The 18946-nt window shown below is 42.1% G+C and overlaps 1 protein-coding gene across 13 annotated transcripts in view; it reads left to right on the top strand.

Moving 5' to 3' along the window:
* Window positions 1-18946, top strand: part of RIMBP2 (RIMS binding protein 2) — a 438584-nt gene that overhangs the window by 133318 nt on the left and 286320 nt on the right. For 11 of the 13 annotated variants that reach the window (XM_029619910.1, XM_029619911.1, XM_029619907.1 and 8 more), the window contains exon 6: window positions 16563-16694. The exons of 1 other annotated variant lie outside the window; for it this stretch is intronic. In XM_029619910.1, coding sequence (XP_029475770.1) covers window positions 16563-16694 — 132 coding nt within the window. Of the gene's footprint in view, window positions 1-15868; window positions 15954-16562; window positions 16695-18946 lie in introns of those variants that run through there. One more of the 13 variants, XM_029619903.1, reaches the window with a different exon arrangement.

Below are 18946 nucleotides of genomic sequence, written 5' to 3'. Positions count from 1 at the left end.
CATTAGCCCTGGACTCGGATAGGGAATTTATCCTTAAAATGTATATCAGGAAAAGAGAAGCACTATTTCTAGGGAAAAAAATTCGTATGTTCCCAGATGTTGCAAAAAGAAAACGTTTCCTCATGATGTGCCCAGCCGTAATTGGTTTGGGCACTTCTTTTTGGTTGTATTTTCCATGCAAGTGTGTTATCAAGCATGCTGGAGTTAAATATGGTTTTTTTTGACCCCTTAGAGTTAAATTCCTTTCTGAACAGCAAAATCAATCCAGACCCTTCTATTGTTAGAACTAGCTCCGAGTAATCTGTTCCGACTAACAAAGAATATGGTACACTAGTTTTGTTGCGGTTATTTACTTTGTAAATTATAAATATAGGATTTCCTACGTAATTTCAAGTGGGTATCCCCTCATAATTGTGATCTAACAAGATGATACAGAGGAAAATGTTAGAAATATGTCTGACAATATTCTGTTTTTATTTCCTAGATTAACAATGTGAAAGTTTTAATCTCTGTACATCGTTTCTTGTCAAGTTTATGCTTGTTAACTGAATATAAAAAATAAAAACATGAGAAACTGCTGATACTGAGAAGCGTGTTCTGCATGCATAAGCTCATACACTGGGAAAGACCGCAAAAATGTTTAGTTCTTTTGGTGTGTTTGTTTTGTGTTACGAAAATCTTTGTTAGGCTTTACTGTGTATGTTGACTGTAACCCTCTGAGACTGGTGGATGAGCGGAATAGAAATTGTGGAAATAAATACAAGAAAATATAAAAAGGATGATTGCATTGTATTTCAATTCAAAACAAGTGATATTTCTCAGTTAAATCTGTAACTTATACTGTATATCTTTACTTGATAAACTGATTTTTGTACTTGGTAAATTTCATAATTGTATATAGTTTAAATATTCAAAAGCAATGTAAAAAGTTAAATGGTGGTTTTTTTTGTTTTTTTTGCATAGTCAAGATGTGATTCTTTATGAAAAATTGTGCAAGTTTGCCACATCGTTGCTGCAGAATCTTGAACAATTTGCTGCAAGAAACTGTGAGCTCTGCTTTCAGCTTTTAGGAAAATGGATTGTTTGTTCATGTGATTTTTCTGTGCGCACTGGTAGGTTTGCTAGGATTGGAGGCTGGAGTGTAGGTCTCTGTTCATTTCCTCTTCCATAGCTTTGAAATATGGAAATTTTTTTTTTTTTTTTTTGCTGACTTAGATTTTGGTAAGGGTGTTGGGGGTTGTAGTGTCAGACCATAATGGATGCACGTGTATTGGAAGGCAGACAGGAAATTCCAACAAGACTTATTAATCTTTATTTCAATTTCTTGACTCTTTTTCCACACGTGCTCAAAACAGGTTACAATTTAAAGGATATCACAATATAATTACTTGATTTTATTGTAGCATATTTGTTTTATCTGTTTGATTTTATATTTTGTGCATTTTAACCTTTCTGACTATCAAAGGATGCAGTTTACAAGAAACAAAAAAATAGGTAAATAATTACATTATAAATATTCATAATCTGATTCATGATACACACTGAGGTAGATCTTAAAGTACGCCGCGCTTACTTTTGTTCGCGCAAACAAAAGTACGCCGGATTTTATAAGATACGCGCGTATCTTATAAAATCCGGGGTCGGCACGTGCAAGGCTGCGCAAAATCGGCAGCATGCGCGCGCCGAGCTGCGCAGCCTGCCTCCGTTCCCTCCACTTTCCCCTCCCCCACCTTTGTCGTGCAAGTTACGCCTGCTTGAGGCAGGCGTAACTTGCGCGCGCCGCCTCGGCATCCCCTGGCACAGGCCGCAGTGCGGGGGAACTCGGGACCGCCCCTCCGTCCTGCCGACACGCCCCTCCTGCCCTTTTACGAAACCCAGGACTTACGCGCGTCCCAGGGCTTTGTGCGCGCTGGCGGCCTATGTGCAGGGCTTTTAAAATCTACCCTTCTATATTTATTTATTTATTTATCGAGTTTTATATACAGTCATTCAGTTTCGCCATCACAACGGTTTACAGGTTTCGATTGATATAGAAATAAATTAGTGAGTTAGTAGAGGCATTAATCAAATACATAAATATATAATCATATACATCCTAAGTATACAGAAATAAAGATTAATAAAAAACCTAAAAAAATATATAAGGTGATACCATTTTTATTGGATTAATTTAATACATTTCTTGACAAGCTGTCGTGAGCCAATACTTGTTTCCTGAGGAATAGAATCTATTCTGATCGGAGGAAGAGAGTATTAGCTCTTGAAAGCTCTCTTTATTTGCATGCATTCAAGTGGACTAACATAGTAGCCACACTACTTTGTCCTAAATTTACATACTCCAGTACATAATTGAGTTAAAAAATATAATAATAAACGCAATATATAAAAACTAGGGATATGCAGTGTTTTTTTGTTTGTTTTGTTTCTATTAGTGTGCACTAAAAATTAACGAAACCAAAAAAAGGGAAAAATTAAAAAAATGACATAAAACAACAAAATGAAAGTTTAGCTGCACATCCCTATAAAACCCCCAACTATCAAAAGACCTGGTCAAATCCCCCCATTTGCCCCCCTCCCTCCGCATTGAGGAGCTGAACAACCAATACATGGTCATTAAAATTCAATCTAACATAAACAATATACCATCATATCAGTACAGATATGAATTCTGCAATTGTAAAGTACCTTGCAGTATATCCATAAATTATCTTATCATCTCCATGTTTAAAACCCAATTCCCTTCCTCTCTCACAGAGGGACTATGGAGAGAACCAAGGAAAATTCCTCCACAATCAAGAGGAAACTAATTACTAAAATCCCTCCGGCTGTTCTCATTAACATCTCACAGACAAAAGTAATAGACCTGCTCCTTTGGAAGCAACCTGCCCTACAGCGGGATTCGCTTAAGAAGGCCACCCCGGATAATGTTTGTTTTAATTTGTAAATTGCATTGAACTTGATTTGTTGTTCTGTGATTTATAAATTGAATGCATAATTAAAATAAATACATTGCATATACATAACTCACCCCAGTAAATATGTAGAAATGGCAACAGCTTTAATGTAATTTAATGCACCAAAAGGACTGTTTTTAGAAAGCCTTAACTGAAAAGACTGGTGAACATTGTGACGTGTAGGTCTCCTGCTGCTAAGCATGCTGGAATCTGTTGTCTGGCTGGCTGAATGGAGAAAGCAGGACTACATATCCCAGAAGGCTTTGTTATGGGAACAAAGAAAAAGCATGCTAAACAAAATGCGTGTTCTCAGTCAGCCTAAACTGTGAAGGTGTTGCCATTAATAAAGTGCATTCCTGTTGGTGTTTAAGCCCACTTTAATTTAATTTATATATATATATATATATATATATATATATATTTACCTATATAGATATATATATATATATATATATATATATATATATATATATATATTAAATTTGAGTGCCTGCAAATGGCTCTTCTCAGCTGAATCGCTGCCATTTGCCGATTGAATTACTCCCGTCCATCCAACTTAACACAAAGCAGCCACTGGTTCTGCCTAGGAAATCCATGAATAAGTAAAGAGGCTCCAGCTCGATGCTGAGCTGTGACCGAACACTGCTCACAAACGCTGCTCAGTCTCATTAGCTAGCTCCTGGAAAACAGATCTGTGAGGATGTACAGCAGTGAAAAATAAATCGATGTGGAAGGAAAGCAGCTTCTTGTAAGTACAAAGTTTTTGAGTTTCCAATAATTATCCTGAGGGCCTCTGACAGAATCAAGAAGCGTAAAGCAACACTAGAATGGGAGAGCACGGGCAGGGCCAGGTGTATTCAGCATTGTTCCCCATGCACCCAAAATGGGGGAAAGCCTTTGGTACACGTGGCCCTTAAGGTTACGTAACCAACCTTTTAAAGTGTTTTTTTTTTTTTTTTTTTTTAGAGTGATATGCATTTTAAGGATGTAGAGGGATTGAATCCCATCCAAGATTGATTTATCAGGGAATTGGGTAATGGAATGGAGAGATCAGGGTTGAAATTCTGCTTCTATCACACTACTCGCCCCATGGTCTTAGGCAAGTTGGTTTCTCTGCTGTTGCCGTGGGTACCCTCTTAGTAAGCCATGCAGGGTAGAGGTATGTATATAATTGGTTTCATGCTGGACCGTCTTAACATGCTGGAGTAATGCTAAAATAATTGGAAAAGAAAATATCTGTCTGGATACCTATTTCGTTGTTCTGTGTGGCTTTGAGAGCAGCAGAGATAGCTGTCATTCTTTCATACTGACAAGGTGAATAATATCTGTCATGGACATGTTGTGGGTCACTACCGGCTCACTTGGAATTTCAGATGGAAACAGCTGTTGCCCTGCAGGACTCTTTACAGATTCAGCCCTGCTGGAAAGGGGAGATAGACTAAGTCCTAGCATGTACAGCGGAGTTCCCTTACAGTGAGCCTTTGCAGCTGGGAGAAGCCCTTTAACTAGAGCAGTGTAGCCAGAGACAGGGTAGACCCAATGGGCCCTATCTTTCAACATCTACCATGTTACTGATCCTCACTAGTGTATGTCAATGGAGCACTGATGCAGTCTCTTGTTATCCTACATTAATTAAGGGTCAGTGCAGTTTATGTTAATATTTTAATAATATTTTCACTTCTTCTGTTCTCTAGACCACAAATGCCAAAGAGTATAAGCCATATAACAGTGTAAGGTATGTGATTATAAATGCAATGATCTAAAACTGTAGGAAGGCAGATAATATGAAAGTGTGAAGAGCCTGTATAGGGCCTGGCAATTTTTTCTGCTATCAATTTCTGTGTTATGTGCAGATATATTGTACATCTTCCTTAGTCAGTTGAGCATGCCTACTTTTTTCCAACCTCTGAGAAATAATGCCAGGCAAAACTACAAACTACCTGATCTGTTAATTTTTAAGATGAAATACAAGAGTTCACTGCGTGGCTATGCCACTCTACTCATTCTACAGGAGCATCAGCCTCCTCTTGCAGAGCGAAGCCCTGTTATCAGCATGCTTGTACCTGACTCCCAGGATAGTCTTGTAGGGTGCTTGTACCCAGGGCCCATGCTACCCAGGTCTTAACAGTCACACAAACGCAAAGTAGGGGGTACGGCAAGTGGAATGAGGGGGAGAATGTCAGAAGCATGGGACTAGGGTGGGGCACAAAGAAGGGAGGAGTGAGGGAATGACAAATGGGACACAAAGGGAGAGACGAGATAAGGAGAGAGAACTAGAGGGGACATGAGGAAGACAGATAGATGTGAGTCTGGGAGGGGTTAAGGAAAAAGGGGGAGACAAATGGTCAGGGGTGGTCCTTCCATTAGGCAAACTAGGAGGTCACTTAGAGCTCCAAAATTTGGGGGGCCGCAAAGACGGGAACTCTGTGCTGGAGCCGCTGCTGCTGGTAGGAGGGAGCACTGGGCTGGAGCTGCTGTCAGTAGGTAAGGTGGGGGAGGGGGTGCATGATCAAAGGTTTGCTTAGGGCGCCAAATAATTGTGCACCGGCCCTGCAAATGGTTGAGGAAGTGAGAATGAGAGACAGGCGAGAGAAAGCTGGGATGGCATGAGGGAAGAATAAGATGATTGATAGAAGAGAAGTGGCATACGAGAGAGAGCTGGACCAAGGAAGAGAGTGAGAAAGGAAAGTAGCATGTACACCCTAAATATGTACACCCTGGAGGAAAGGAGGAGCAGAGGTGATATGATACAGACTTTCAGATACTTGAAAGGTTTTAATGATCCAAAGACAACGACAAACCTCTTCCATCAGAAACAAATCAGCAGAACCAGGGGTCACGATTTGAAGCTCCAGGGAAGAAGACTCAGAACCAATGTCAGGAAGTATTTCTTCTCGGAAAGGGTGGTAGATGCCTGGAATGCCCTTCCGGAGGAAGTGTTGAAGACCAGAAGTGTGAAAGACTTCAAAGGGGCATGGGATAAACACTGTGGATCCATAAAGTCTAGAGGACGTAAATGAATGTGGGGAAAAAAAAAATTTGCATTCACAAAAAAGCAGGGAGTAGCTTGCTTTTTATGGCAGTTACTACCCCAAATCAAATAAGCCTGATACTTCACTTTCAATGCATATCCAGCATAGCTCTCTGCTTCAACGGCAGGGGAGGAAGTCTTCAAGCATATCCAGCATAGCTCTCTGCTTCAACGGCAGGGGAGGAAGTCTTCAAGCATATCCAGCATAGCTCTCTGCTTCAACGGCAGGGGAGAAAGTCTGACACTTCAAGCATTTCCAGCATAGCTCTCTGCTTCAACGGCAGGGGAGAAAGACTGACACTTCACTTTCAATGCATATCCAGCATAACTCTCTGCTTCAACGGCAGGGGGAATGAAGAAAAGTGGATCTATATACAGACAACCAACAAAGAATGAATTACATAGTCGGGGTAAACAAGCATGGGTGTAGCTTGCTTATTGCGGCGGTTACTACCCCTAACTAATTAAGCTAGATATTTCCTTTAGATGCAGCTCCAACACTGTTCTCTACATTAATGGTGGGGGTGGAAGGGTAATAGAACCAAAAGGTTACTAAGAGCCAAGAGAAACAGATAAGTATGAAAAAAAAGTGTGTGAAACTTAGGGAATAGTCACTGCTATTACTGGCATCAGTAGCATGGGGTCTACTTAAGGTTTGGGTACTTGCCAGGTAATTGTGACTTTGATTGGCCACTGTTGGAGACAGGATGCTGGGCTTGATGGACCCTTGGTCTGTCCCAGTATGGCATGTTCAGTATGCCATACAGTATGGCAGTATGGCATGTTCAGAACTGTGAAGGACTTCAAAGGGGCGTGGGATAAACACTGTGGATCCATAAAGTCAAGAGGCTGCCAATGAAGAGTGGGTGACTCGCCAGAATGATGGCTACTGCCTGGAGTCAATACCCTTATTAAATAAACATACACAGGCTTACTGTGACTCCAACATCGCTCTAAGCTTCAACAGCAAGAGGAAATGTGGAAAAAAGGATTCACACTCACAAAGAGGGGAGTAGCTGGCTTGTTACGGCGGTTACTACCCCAAATCAAATAAGCCTGATACTTCACTTTCAATGCATATACAGCAAAGTTCTCTGATTCAACGGCAGGGGAGAAGAAAAAACTGATACTTCACACATCCAGCAGAGCTCTCTGCTTCAACGGCATGGGAGAAGACTTATACGTCACGCATATCCAGCATAGCTCCCTGCTTCAACGGCAGGGGAGAAGAAAAACAACCAATAAGGGCTAATAACATAGTCTGGGTAAAACAAATAAGCATGGGTGCAGCTTGCTTATTGCGGCGGCTACTACCCCTAACAAATCAAGCTAGATATTTCACTTGGATGCAGCTCCATCACTTCTCTCTACATTAAAGGTGGGGGTGGAAGGAAAATAGAACCAAGAGCTAAGAGAAACAGATAAGTATGAGAGAAAATATGTGTGAAGCTTGCTGGGCAGACTAGATGGGCCATTTGGTCTTCTTCTGCCGTCATTTCTATGTTTCTATATGTTTCTATGTTTCTTATTTTATAAAATTCTAGCTGTTAATTCCTGACACCTGACATTGGTGTCAGGAATTAACATTGGTGTTCTGGTTCTACTCTTGTTAGGTCTATGTCCTGTAAATTTGGGTGGGGAATGTTGTAACTGTAACTTTTACTTCTCTCCCCTTACCATCTACCCGATCTCCTTGAAGTCCATAATCTAAATTTGGGCTGTCTGAATGCACTGTATAGTGTTTAAGAAATTTGATTATACCATCAGACAACCATAGCATCTAGGTGGTTTACTGTAAAATGTTATATATTGCAAATGCATTATAAGGGTCATCCCATCCCAGCCTCCCACCCCCGACTCCTAATCTAGATTGCAAGCTGCAAGGGGCAGTAAAGATACCTTTCTTGCTCCTGTCTCTTTCTGGGCACCCCCTAGCTTCTCACAGACCCTCTCCTCTGTTCCTCATGGTTATCTTGGGCAGCCATGGATTAGGCCAGGCCTAGCCTAGGATGGGGGGAGTAGGAACGAATTGGGACAGTCATCCCCTGACATGTTACTTGACATTTGACATCTCTCTTCCATTCTTTGTTGAGCGCGCTGGGTAGGCCAGGAGCTACAGTGACAGATGGTTGGAACAGGCTCCAGGACCGCCAACCCTCCCCCTAACCCCCTCCCCCCCAACACACACACAAACACTCTTTAGTCTCAGGTGGTCTTTGTTCTGGCAGAATCTCCCCAGGCCCTGCCCCCCCCCCCCCTTGGTGTTGGCCCTGGATCAAGCTGTTGGCTGTGGTGTGCACGCGGTCTTTGTGACGCGCCAGCCTCGCCTCCTCCTCCCCTTCCTGGGGGAAGACTCCAAAGTAGGCGGAAGTGGCAGGGCTGCAGCATGGCGGGGACTGTGAGCAAGTGGCGTCTCAGTCTTCACATTCGGGTACCTGCCCACTGTACCCTTTGAGGAACTGAGCCAGGTGTGTTAGCCGTGGTGAAAGCCTGAAGGGAGGCATCAGCAGTGGAGCAGGAGGGGGGTATCGGCGGAGGAGGAGGGGCATTTATCACGCATCATCAATTGTGGGAGTGCGGCGGAAAACAGCAGCATTGCTATTGGCCAGGGGTTGGGGGGGGGGGGGAGGGCAAATTTTAAAGCTTCCGAGGGCAGCCAGAAACCTTGCACTGGCCCATCTTGTACCCTTACAACAAAGTGGGCCCCTTTTGTATTAAGGTAGCCACTCTCACCTCACCTCTTTGGCCTCCATAAAGTTTTCTCTTCCACATGCAATTACTAAGCTCTCTGTCCTAAACATGAATGTTTTAGAAAAAGTGAAATATCTTGCTTTGTATGTTCCCTGCTTTGAGAACCCTCTGCAGGGCTGACAGGAGCAATACTGGTTCCTGGCTCCTGGAGTCTTGTAATTCATGGCAATGCCATTTAATCAACCTTTGATGTGTTTCCAATTGACAAAGTGCAGCAGTTTAAAGTTTATTGAAATGCCAGATATGAAAAGGTCATGAAACGTGCTCAGGTTCTTACAGCAGTGCAGCCTTTTCATTTAGTAGCTGCGAAATTCCTGGGACAAACAGATGAATGGATTAAGTAAATGGATGTAGGAAAATATTAGGTGGCATAAAACTTGCTACCTTCCTTCTGAGGAAGGCGATGGGTGTAATTTATAGAATAGAGCATAATATTTTATTTTTTATGTGATTTTATTTTTATTGGTTTATATTCCACATTTCTGAATAAAAACTCTGCTCAAAGCTGTAAAATGCTCAGGGTATGGGCAGAACATCTAAAAATGTAATAGGAAACACTATAAAAAAAAAAAATCACTAGAAGCAAAAATATAAAACATGATAAAATAATGCAATCATGGAAGTCAATTATTTTCAGCACTTAACATACTTTGATAACACAGGAAATAAGGGCATAACGGCATTCCTAAAACCCAATAGATAACCATAAAATAGTAAAAAGAATAATCTAATCAATTTACATGAATCTGGCAAAACAGTCAGGTCGAATATCCTATAATCAGAGGTGAGCTGAAGCTGTTTAGGGAGAGAGGTAGGGAGAATGCCCTCCCTCAAGTTCTAGTGAGTTTTGCCTCTTTGACTGAGGGAACCACCAAAAAATCCAGGAGGTCTTTTTATAAACTTCCCCCACACACAAAAATGAAAATACTTAAAAATGTGAGATTTTCGTTAAAGACTCTTTTGGTTTATTCCATTTGGAACGAATCGAAAGCGACCTCATTCATCATGTTTTCAGCATTTGTTTAAAATGAATGCACATCTCCAATCCTAACACTAGGGCCACTTTCTAGTGGACATCCCCTTGTGATCTCCACGCTATGCTTAAGCACTGTTATACAAGTGAACAGCTATCTCATTGCTCATTGCCCACTGAACTTGGCAGGAGCAGGGGGGTGGATGGTAATCAGTGTGAAGCACAGGCAAGGGCACTGTCCTCTCCCTCTCCATTACAAACAATGGGAGATTCTCCCATCTAGCAGAATTTTGGCTTTGGCAAAATGTGATGAGATTAAACAGAACATTTAGACTGATTAGAATTCAACCAATCAGATCACTGGATCGGGCACTGATAGGAAACTGGGAAACTTAAAATAGTTGATCAACAAATGATAATAGCAGCCATTCTAACAATAACTGTATAGTAGTTAAAACAAGATAATAAAACTGCATTGCACATGCATTATTTAGCTGTTGTCATTATTCACCACCTTACAAAAACTGCTTGTGGTTTTGCTTTCCTCCGTGCACGTTAACAGTTTTCTATACCTTGCAGAGTTGATTTGTTTTGTGCCAGTCCATTAACTGTCATATATTATACATGAACTGGCATGGAAAGTGGTAAAATGCCAAATGTATGAGAGAGGGGGACAAGACTAGCTTACATTTTGCCCCAGTATGGCTGAAGAGACATCGGCCAGTCAGATGCCTGTGTTACACTGCACGCAGTACTGTTATGGACAAAGTAGTACATGCGAGTGCTAATAGTGTAATGCAGGTAGGATGTGGGTCACCGTCTTCTGGTATTTCCCTGCTGGTCTCACTCTCTGAACACCTCAGGGGCCCTTCTTCTCGAAGGTATCTCCCTGAAATTTGGTTTCAGTACCGACATCTCTGCAAGACACTTTGAAACCAACAAATTTCAGCTAGATCCATCGAGTGGAACCGACCCCCTTCAGCACACCTATGACAGACAAATGGACACATCCTCCACAATAGATGCTCTCAGTCTAGCGGAACATTCCTAAAAAGTAAAGGTATTTCATCTCCTAACTGACAAAATTAGATTTATGAAAATAAGCAAATATTTCCATATCTATGAAAAAAAATAAGAAAAATATTGTTTACTTTCCATTACTGCTTTAATATGCAGCAAAGAATATGTGGGTGTATTTGTGTGTGTATACTGTACATACATACACACACTCAAAAGATATTCGTATCATTGATTTGGGTACACGTCTTGAGAAATGCAAACACTCACTGGTAGAAATGGGAATGGCTATTGGCTATGAAATATATCATAAGAACATAAGATATGCCATACTGGGTCAGACCAAGGGTCCATAAAGTCCAGTATCCTGTGTCCAACAGTGGCCAATCCAAGTCGAAAGTACCCAAACATTAAATGAATAGATCCCAAGGTATTAATCCTTATTGATAGCAATTTATGAACTTCTGTTCTAGGAACTTATCCAAAACTTTTTAAAACCCAGCTACACTTAACTGCCTTAACACCACATCATCTGGCAATGAATTCCAGAGCTTAATTATGTGTTGAGTGAGAATCTTCTCTGATTTGTTTTAAATGTGCTACTTGTTAACTTCATGTTGTGCCCCCTATTCCTTGTATTCTCCAAAAGAGTAAATAACCGAATCAGATTTACCCATTCAAGTCCTTTCATGAATTTGTAGACCTCAGGACCCTCAGCCATCTCTTCTCCAAGCTGAACAGCCCTAACCTCTTTAGCTTTTCCTGATAGGAGAGCTGTTCTATCCCTTTTATCAATTTGGTTGTCCTTCTCTGTAGTTTCTCCAATGCAACTATATCTTTTTTGAGATGCGGCTGTTGTGTCCGTCGGTAGCCGATGCCCTCTATCCACCCTCCTCGCCTCGTTGGCGCCCTCCCTCTTCGTCCGCGGTAAGATTGGCTGCCGCGGCGTCCTCCTGCCGTGGTCCTCTGGCGTCCCTGGATCGGCTCCACGCTGCAAACCGCTATGTTCCTGAGAGGCCTAGGGGCGAGCGCGCGGCCTCAACAGAAGTACCGGCAATGGCGCGAACCTCGGGGGCGTCCCCTGAAGATGATGTCACCCACAACAGATATTTAAGGTTTCAGGACTTGCTAACACATCGAATTAACAAGGATAAGGATTCGTTCTATCTGAGCTACTCTGCCTCCTCGAACTTACCAGGGGTGTACCCGAGGAGCGGGTACCAGGTCAGTCTGGAACAGGTACTCGCTCCTCGAGGGCCTACACCTTCCAGCTCCTGGGCGTCTGTGTGACAGTGTGTGAGTGATACCATCTGGTTTGGTACATGAACTCTGCTTACTCTGCCTACTCACTATATTCAGTTTCTCTCCAGCTCAGCCTCCAGGGATCGCTGTACCAGTATCTGAGGGACTGCAGCCCAGCCGGGCATTCCAGCTCACTACTGCCACCTCTGGTGGTTCAGTATACTGTCTAATAAAAGAACTAGTGTGTGTCTGTCTCCAACCTCTGAGCCTGACTGGTGGTCCCTCTCGGGATCTTCCCCCAGGGGCGTGGCCATCTGCCACCAGTCCAAGGATCTACCCACAACTATCCCAAACAACAATAGATTGCTACTCCCGCAATCCGAACTGAACAGCGGCGACCAGAACTGCAAACAGTATTCAAGGTGCGATCTCACCATGGAGCGATACAGAGGCATTATGACATTCACCATTCCCTTCCTAATAATTCTTAATATTCTGTTTGCTTTTTTGACTGCTGCAGCACACTGAGCCGACGATTTCAATGTATTAGCCACTATGACACCTAGATCTTTTTCCTGGGTGGTAGCTCCTAATATGGAACCTAACATCGTGTAACCCCAGCAAGGATTATTTTTCCCTATATGCATCTCCTTGCACTTGTCAACATTAAATTTCATCTGCCATTTGGATGCCCAGTCTTCCAGTCTTCTTACAAGGTCCTCCTGCGATTTATCTCAATCCTCTTGAGATTTAACTACTCTGTATAGTCTTGTGTCATCCGCAAATTTAAGCACCTTACTCGTGCCCCTTTCCAGATCATTTATAAATATATTAAAAAGCACCAGTACTATCCTCTTCAGTAAACACTGAAACAGATAATTTGTTTAGTATTTCCGCAATGGCCTTATCTTCCCTAAGTGCCCCTTTAACCCCTCGATCATCTAATGGGTCAACCGACTCCCTCGCAGGCTTTCTGCTTTGAATATATTTTTTAAAGTTTTTATTATATGTTTTTGCCTCTATGACCAACTTCTTTTCAAATTCTCTCTTAGCCTGTCTAATCAATGTCTTTCATTTAATTTGCCTATGCTTATGCTTTATTTTATTTATTCATTTATAAGGTTTTATATACCGTCATTTGGAGGATACCATCACAACGGTTTACATGAATAAATAAAAGTAGTAAAAACAACTATTGTAAAATACAAGGGTAATACTATATAAAATAAGCAAATAGCATAAAAAAATACAATAAAATAGATAAATCATGGCAGTGATTAAAATACAGAGTAATGAAATAATCAAGTTTATCCTGTTTTCCTCTGATGCATTCGACTTACAATTTTTGAATGAAGATCTTTTGGCTAAAATAGCCTGTTTCACTTCACTTTTTAACTATGGTGGCAATCGTGTGGCTTTCCTTCCACCTTTCATATTGTGTGGAATGCATCTGGACTGCGCTTCTAAGATAGTATTTTTAAAAAATGTCTATGCCTGTTGCACACGTTTTACCTTTGTAGCTGCACCTTTTGGGTTTTGGTTTTTTTTTTTTTTTTTTTTAAACTATTTTCCTCATTTTGTCAAAGTTTCCCTTTAGAAAGTTTAGTGCTAGAGCAGGGGTGGGCCCCCCAGTGTGGCTTGAACAATCCTGAAGTGGGGACACACTGGCGACCCAATTGGGCAAGAAAAAAAATGGCTCCACTGTTGAGTGTGTGCCATGAAAGCAGTGCAAGCTGGGTAGGGAGGGAGGGAACTGCCTGAGAGGCGGGACTCCATGGTGAGCGAGCCATGGTTTAGCCAGGCGTCTCTTTCGCTGGGCCAGGAAGAGCTTGTGCTGGGGCGGGCTGGGGTGATCCATAGCCAAGGAAGTTCTTGGCCACACTCGGGCCTCAGATCAGGAGGTGCTCCTGATGCTGTCGGGTCCCTGCCCAGGAAGAAAGATCACAGCTGCTGTCCGCTGCGGGGGATAGATGTGATAAGGGGAGGAGAATGGGCAAATAAGGAGGTGGGGATGGGAGAATAAATGCAAAAAGGGTGTTTTAAAAAAAAAAAAAAGTTAAAGAAGCAAAACAAGAAAAATGAGCAAACTAAAAATAATACATATAGGGAAAAATTGGTGACAACCGTGAAAAAGCAAATGTTTTGGGCAGGGTGGGATGGAGGTTTTCTCTATTCCTGGCACCTAGCTTTCAAAAACATTTTCCAGCCCTTCTCATTGTGGTGTACCTTTCATCTGAGTGTGTGGTGTGGTCTGTCTGGGTGGGCTGAGTCTGTGCCTCTCTGTGTGTCTCTCTTCTCTCTGGGGGTGCAGTGTCTGGTTTTCTGTCTAGGTATGGAATGCCTGTGTGTCTGTGGGGGTGTCTGGGTTTGGGGTGTCTTTGTCTCTGTGTCTGTCTTGGTAAGGAGTAACTGTGGCTGTCAGTGGGGTCTCTGTTTCACTCTCTGTCAGTCTGGGTATGAGGTATCTAATTCTCGCTGTGTCCATTTGGGTACAGAGTATTTCCTTCTGTGTGTGTGTGACTTTGAGCCAATGGTTGGCAGTGTGGCTGCCTGGTGAACACCCTTCATAAATAAAATAAAAAATAAATGTATGTGTATATAGATAGATGTAGATATAGACATATATAGATATAGTGTATATATATACTATATGTCTTGTTTTCGTATCCACTACCCTTAACAGAAGGCATGGGCTTACTACCCTTAACCAATAAGCCTTGATGCAACTGTAACATCGCTCTCCGCTTTGATGGTGGAAAGGGGGGGGGCAGAAGAATTGGATTCAGATGACAACCAACACAGGCTCTGACTTTTATGGTTTGGGGTACTGATACGCAGAAATAAGGGGAAAAGCACAGGACTGCTTCTAAGGTCGAGTCCAGAAGCAAAACACGTCAAGCAGCACTGTCTGAATTTTCAAGGCTCATCACCCAGTAAAAACGTTGCTAGCAGTACATTTTTTATGGGTTATCATAAGGCTTGGGGATAACTGCATGGAGCAGTAGTTGCTACCCTTAAGAGAAACATGTGGGTAACCTGTACTGTGTGGCAGATGTTGCCATAAGCTTGCTGGGAGACTGGATGGACCATTTGGTCCTTTTCTGCCATCATTACTATGTTGTTATGTTAGGAACGAGTCTCCATGTTAGCTCCATGTTGTAAAGATCTTGGAGGGTAGGGGACATGGTAACAATAAGAGTTATTTTGGACAATGCTGACTCAGTAAAAATGAGGAATTGGTATTTATTATGGCTGTGTTTGTGTTCAGTGAAATCGGGGGCTGCATCGGGCCCCAGTTTCTAAAGCAGAGAGTTTCGCTGCCCAGTTTTTGGGTGCTGAATGGTCTTGAATTGCCGGTCACCCTATGAGCACACCTCCATTGTTTGCTTGCCTGTTCTTATTTCTCCCCCCGAGAAAGTGAGTTGTGAAAATGTATTACAAGTGAGGCAAACACATTGATACAAGTTTCAGGTTCTCCTCCATGTCTGTTACTAAAGGCAATTTAGTTTTCCCCATGGATTGACTTCCTGCCCTCAAACAAACGTGACCCAGTATCACCCCATAATTAGTACAATCAACTTCCCACATAAGCTGTGCAAATCCTTTTTATGACTTGCCCTCAATGCACCTAGCAAATTGAATCTCACTTTCATTTAAGTGGGCAGAGATGCTTGTAACAAGACTGCTGTGTTAAATATCAACTGATCACAAAATGCAATATTTACTGAAGATTAGCCCATGGTCAAGGCCTACTTGTTTCTTGCAGAATTGTTAAAATTTCAAGTAAACGTTTCTTTGGTATTCAGCTATCAGAATGGCTGTTGCAGCATAAATTGGTTTTATTTTATGTCAAGTTTTCCCAAATCTTTTTTTTTTTTTTTTTTTTTAGTTGAACTTTGCTAACCTTTCCTGGGTTTGCCGAAAATGCAACAAAATTCACAGAAATGTCATAAAGTTCGCATGCCACTGGATCAGGAGGATGTTGGTGAGCAGATACGTAGGCTGGTGGCTGCCCCCAGTAGTTCTGCGCACCCAGAGTAACCTAAGCCTTTTGATTGACTTGCTGAATGCATCCACACTGATTAATTCCAGGCCCGAGGTGGTATTCCAGGTGTCCAAGCCATAGACTTCTGTCTAGAGGTACAGTGGAAACCAAGGGCCAGGAATTTAAGAACCAAATTGGTGTGACTTATTAGTTTGGTTTGGCTTTTAATATGTTGGAAAGTTTTCAGCCGTTATTTATAAACGGCTTATGGGCCACATTAAAAAAAAAAAAAAAAAAGGCATGTGGTGGGAGCGATGGGATATGTTTGGAACCTACTCGCATACATTTAAGTTTCAAAAATGTAAGTGTGTAGGAGGCATGATGATAACGTACATAGCTCCCATCACGTTTAAATGTCTACGTGGCACTTTTAGCCACAGTGTGCATGGGTTGCCTTTGCACTTGGAAATCCTCCTGGTTTGGGCAGGCTGAAACGTACATGTGATGCCCTACTGAAAAGTTAAAAGCGCTCCATTAATTGCCTTTAGGTTACAGAAGGATAAACGTGATAGAATTTAACCTACAGTCCTGATCTTGCATTCTCTACAGCTCAGAAATGATCTCCCCTATCTGCATCCTGCGGTGTCACAGAAAACATTTGATAGGATCCAGTTTTTAGAAGAGAGAACACAGGTTTACAAGTCTGACGTCGGTCAAGAAAAACAGCACTGGAAAATCTTAGTAAGCAATTTTTCTTCTCATTTCTTTCTATGTTCTGGGTTGCAGCTGGAAATGGATGCATAATAGTCTCTGGTTGCCTCCACTCATTCTATAATGTGTTGTAGTCCAGCTGGTTCTCTACCCACTTGACTGGTTCTGCCGTTAAGATGATTTCAGGCCTATACAGTTTGTGGAAATTCTCTGTGCGCCAACTTCTGGTTTAGTTTTTAGATAAATGCGAATCAATCTGCTTCAGCTAGTAGCTGCAAGGATTTGGATTTAGTGCTTTTCTGCTGCCCAGTACCTGTAGTATTTTCCCTTCTACAGCCTTTTCCTTTAATAGGTCAGATCTAGTACCGACATCCAACAGACCACCATGCATCTGCTCCAGATTTCCTTGCACTGGAGGACATCGTGCTCGGTAACATTCTTTATCGTACTTCAGCCAGCCTTAGAAGGAGTTTGAAGTCCCATCCAGGATGCATCAAACCCAAGTTCCTATTTGGCAGCACTAAGTGCTAAGACGTGTGCCCCCTGTAGCTACTCTGGGGTCTTGTATTTTTACTTACTGTGACAGCTTATTAGCAGTGGTGATGTCCTTGCAAATACTACTGTGCTTTTGTGGTCCAGTTAGTTGGTTTGGAGTGGGTCGTTGTGATCCTGAGAAATGCTTCATGAATGCGGAAATTAAATTAAATTTGTATCTGAAGCATTCTGAACCTCACGAGCAATGAATACATTGGCTTAATCACTGTTCTCTGCTAATTCCTTATTCACTTATATATATTAAATTGTAAGGCTGTGCAGACCTATTTTTCGGTTTCATTTTGTTTTTAGCTTTTTTTTGTGTGTTTTTTGTTGTATTTCAGTTTATTTGACATGAAAAAAAAAATGAAATAGAAAAAAAATGTTGGGACACAGTCCACTGCAACCCTCCCCCCCAAACATCTCTTGGGCCTATGCCTTGATTTTTCCCTCCCCTCTCCCGGCCTCCTCACATCTGTTCACCCCAAATACTCCCCAGTCACTCCTGCCAAGAAGTGCAGAGTTATGCATCTGGGGTGCGGCAATCCAAAAGAGCTTTATATCACATAAAGTGAAAGACTAATGAAAGACTAATGTGCACAGACTGGGAGAGGGACCTTGGTGTGATTGCCATCTTCAGATCACCAGATACTATGTGACAAGGCGATAGCTAAAGCCAGAAGAATGCTGGGCTGCATAGAGAGAGGAATAACCAGTTAAGAAAAAAGAGGTGATAATGCCCTTGTACAGGTCCTTGTTGAGGCCTCACCTGGAGTACTGTGTTCAGTACTGGTGCCCATATCACAAAAAGGATAAAGACAGGATAGAGGAAGTCCAAAGAAGAGCGCCCAAAATGGTGTGGGGTCAGCATCGGAAGACTTATGAGGAGAGGCTGAAGGATGTGAATATGTACACCCTGGAAGAGAGGAGGTGCAGGGGAGATTTGATACAGACCTTCAGATACCTGAAAGGTTTTAATGATGCACAATTGTCAAATCTTTTCCATTGGAAAGAAATCAATACAACTAGGGGTCATGAAATGACTCGAAACCAATGTCAGGCAATATTTCTTCATGGAGAGAGTGGTGAATGCCCTTCTGGAGGAGGTAATGAAGACAAAAACAGTGAAGGAATTCAAAAGGGCAGCAGATACACACTGTGGATCTCTAAAAACTAGAGGATGGAAATAAAGACTGTTTCTACAAGCTACAAGTCCTGAGAAAGTTGAAACCTCTTCTTCATTTCAATGATTTCCGGTTGGTTCTTCAAGCCATTATACTATCAAAAATCGACTATTGCAATTCGCTTCTCTTCGGCCTCCCAATCTCATCCTTCAAACCCCTCCAAATGTTACAAAACTCTGCAGCTAGAATCCTTACAAATACGAATAAAAGAGATCACATCACCCCCATTCTCAAATTCCTCCATTGGCTTCCAATTAAGCAAAGGATTCTTTATAAAGTGCTCACAGTTATTCATAAATCAATTCACAATATATCCCCACTTCACTTAAGCACCCAACTACGTCCTCACTCTTCAGCTAGACCCATCAGAGGAGCATATAAAGGCACTCTCCAGGATCCCTCAACAAAATCCTCGCTTCAGAAACGTACCATATCTACTGCTGGCCCCATTCAATGGAACGCGCTTCCGCCAGATATCCGTCTAGAGATCTGCCACTCTACATTCAAAAAGAAACTTAAAACCTGGCTCTTTAAACAAGCTTTTACAGGACCATAAGCACTTTT

Source organism: Rhinatrema bivittatum, chromosome 11 (genome assembly GCF_901001135.1).
Source record: "Rhinatrema bivittatum chromosome 11, aRhiBiv1.1, whole genome shotgun sequence".
NCBI lineage: Eukaryota > Metazoa > Chordata > Amphibia > Gymnophiona > Rhinatrematidae > Rhinatrema > Rhinatrema bivittatum.
This window is presented reverse-complemented; position numbering and strand designations above follow the sequence as displayed.